The following is a 3,479-nucleotide window of genomic DNA, read 5'->3' as shown; positions in this document are numbered from 1 at the left end:
ATTTCATGAACAAGAGGCTCACCACAAGGTGGTGCCGGCGACGGGACGGTGCGGGCGATCGACGGTGGTTACGACGGAGATTTAGAAGGCACTAAGTAAACCACACCTACATATGCAAACTAAGTGTTATTTTAACCTCAAATTGCATATAAATCAAATACTAGCACATATATATATTTCCTCCCAAATTACTAAACTCACAAATTAATAACTATATAAAGCATTGCAAGAGCTAATATAGCAATGAGAGATGAAAGGACAAAGTTGCTAACCTTTGTGATCATTTGAATGGATGGGGGCCTTCAAATCTTGACAAATTTTGGGCAAAATGTGTGATGAGCTCGAGAGGAAGAGGGGAAGAACAGAGAGGAGAGGGGAAAGGGGAAGAACAGAGCGAGCTCGGGTGGACGAAGGGTTTATGTAGGACGACCTTTAGTACCGGTTCGTGCCAAGAACCGGTACTAAAGGTGCTGGAGGGGGCCCAGACTGACAACATCCTGCCACCACTCTCATTAGTACCGGTTCGTGGCACGAACCGGTGCTAAAGGTTAGCCACGAACCGGTACTAATGAGAGCGGCCCGGCTAGCCGTTGGAACCGGCACTAATGTATACATTTGTGCCGGCTCAAATACAAACCGGCACTAATGTGCTTCACGTTTGACCCTTTTTCTACTTAGTGAAAACAAGTTAACATCAAGAGTAGGTACAACCTCAACGTTGCAACTAACTGATAAAACAAATAGAGCATGGAAGAGATCAATAATAACAATAATAACGACTAAAATTGCCTTTACTAAAAGAGCAACACTGAAACCAAATGTCTCATCTTATTGACGATGTCATCTATCCATCTTAACTTTTTTGCAGGTAATCCACCCATCTTATTAGCCATTCCGAAACTAAATAAAAAGAGATGACACATGTAGCTGGTCATGCGCTACCTGTGGAATTCCTCTCCCTTCTTACATATTCATAGACCGGTATTGTGGCCATTGTAGATCTGGGTGTCGGGGTCCCCTTGGGACCTCTCCATGTCAAGCTATCCCTCGTGCTGCTGCTGCAACGCCTTATACATCGAAGACCCCATGTCCATGCCGCCAGTGACATATGGTGCATGGGCTTGGTAGACCGGTGGCAGCCCACTTCTTTCTGTGATGCGCTCCCCCACACTCTTGAGGATTAACTCCAACTTCCAGGCCATGGTTGTGAGCTCCTCGATGTTTCCTGGGAGGTGTCCGCTGACCATGGCCTTGTGCAAGAGAATCCTGGCCTCACGGTCCTCGCGCTCGCGCCTAATCTTCTCTACCTGATGTCGGAGCTGTACGAGGCGCTTGCTAAGAATGGTCTCCTGGTCCATCGTCTTCTTTAGCTGTGGCACCTCTGGTATGCTCTTGAACCGATTCAGGATAGCCACTGCCTTGGCATGAGATGGGAACACCTCTGGCACCGTTGTGCCCTCACCATACACCAGCACGCAGGCCTTGGCGTTGCACAAGGTGGCCACCTCACTGCCCTTCTTCATCATGTTCTTGGTATGCTTCTTCAAGGTATTGAGCCGCGTCGAGTCATTGCGGATGTACTGGAGGGCCACCTTCTTGCGAGCCATTGTCACCTAAGGAGAAAATCTAAAGGAAGGAAAATTGCCAGTTCGGGTGAGTCAAAAGCAAGGAAGGTAGGGTGGATTTATAGTGGCGACCTGCTAGGATGAGCGAGGATATGACAAATTTGGAGGCCAAACTTAATTGTGCCCAGCAGTAACTTTGGTATATAGCAAAAACTTTTAGATTTACTTCCTAAGATCGAAGATTTCGTCAATCAATACAAACTTTCTCGTTAATCACGGGAGAAAATGTATGGAAGGTTTCTCTGAAGAGGCACATGCATCGTATTACTAGGATATGCCTATTTTAGCAAAATGTATTGCCAAACTATTTTTTCTGTTTAATTCTTTCCAAAGTTAGGTGTTTTTTCAAAATATAGATCATCCCATTGACCATTGATTCATTTATATCTAAATTAAGAAATATTTTTAGTGTAGATTCTAGCCGTCCTTGACTTGCGTACTAATGGATTTTAATCATTGGTGGCATGCATAGAGGATTGGATTGGGTGCACATGAGAAGAACGGTTGGTTCAGGCCCTCTTGATGAGATAATACCCTTCATCCTGCATGTCTGCTATGTATTATACCGATGTCTCATATGACAGATGTTGATCGGAAGATTGGATGCCTAGACCCTACCTCCCCTTATATAAGTGGAGCCGTGGAGGACGACGTCTACTACGCAACCTTCTTCTTGTAGATGTTGTTGGGCATCCAAGTGCAGAGGTTTGTAGGACAGTAGCAAATTTCCCTCAAGTGGATGACCTAAGGTTTATCAATCCATGGGAGGCGTAGGATGAAGATGGTCTCTCTCAAACAACCCCGCAACCAAATAACAAAGAGTCTCTTGTGTCCCCAACACACCCAATACAATGGTAAACTGTATAGGTGCACTTCGGCGAAGAGGTTGTGATACAAGTGCAATATGGATGGTAGATATAGGTTTTTCTAATCTGAAAATATAAAAACAGCAAGGTAACTAATGATAAAAGTGAGCACAAATGGTATTGCAATGCTTCAAAATAAGGCCTAGGGTTCATACTTTCACTAGTGCAAGTTCTCTCAACAATAATAACATAATTATATCATATAACAATCCCTCAACATGCAACAAAGAGTCACTCCAAAGTTACTAATAGCGGAGAATAAACGAACAGATTATTGTAGGGTAGGAAACCACCTCAAAGTTATTCTTTCCGATCAATCCATTGGACTATTCCTATAAGTGTCACAAACAACCCTAGAGTTCGTAGTAAAATAACACCTTAAGACACACATCAACCAAAAGCCTAATGTCACCTAGATACTCCAATGTCACCACAAGTATCCGTGGGTATGATTATACGATATGCATCACACAATCTCAGATTCATCTATTCAAACCAACACAAAGTACTTCATAGAGGCCCCCAAAGTTTCTACCGAAGAGTCAAGACGAAAACGTGTGCCAACCCCTATGCATAGATTCCCAAGGTCACGGAACCCGCAAGTTGATCACCAAAAGATACATCAAGTGAATCAACAGAATACCCCATTGTCACCACGGGTATCCCATGCAAGACATACATCAAGTGTTCTCAAATCCTTAAAGACTCAATCCGATAAGATAACTTCAAAGGGAAAACTCAATCCATTACAATAAGGTAGAGGGCGAGAAACATCATAAGATCCAACTATAATAGCAAAGCTCACGGTACATCAAGATCGTGCCATATAAAGAATACGAGAGAGACACTGACACACACACACACACACACACATAGAGAGAGAGAGAGAGATCAAACACATAGGTACTGGTACATACCCTCAGCCCCGAGGGTGAACTACTCCTTCCTCGTCACGGAGAGTGCCGGGATGATGAAGATGGCCACCAGT

At 44.0% G+C, this 3,479-nt stretch overlaps 1 protein-coding gene across 1 annotated transcript; it reads right to left on the bottom strand.

Moving 5' to 3' along the window:
• Nucleotides 1-1,040: 1,040 nt before the first annotated feature.
• Nucleotides 1,041-1,607, bottom strand: LOC123135017 (agamous-like MADS-box protein AGL80). The gene has a single exon (XM_044554149.1). It carries the CDS (start codon nt 1,605-1,607, stop codon nt 1,041-1,043), a length of 567 nt encoding a protein of 188 aa, XP_044410084.1.
• Between the last annotated feature and the right edge of the window lie 1,872 nt (nt 1,608-3,479).

This window comes from Triticum aestivum, chromosome 6B (assembly GCF_018294505.1).
Source record: "Triticum aestivum cultivar Chinese Spring chromosome 6B, IWGSC CS RefSeq v2.1, whole genome shotgun sequence".
NCBI lineage: Eukaryota > Viridiplantae > Streptophyta > Magnoliopsida > Poales > Poaceae > Triticum > Triticum aestivum.
This window is presented reverse-complemented; position numbering and strand designations above follow the sequence as displayed.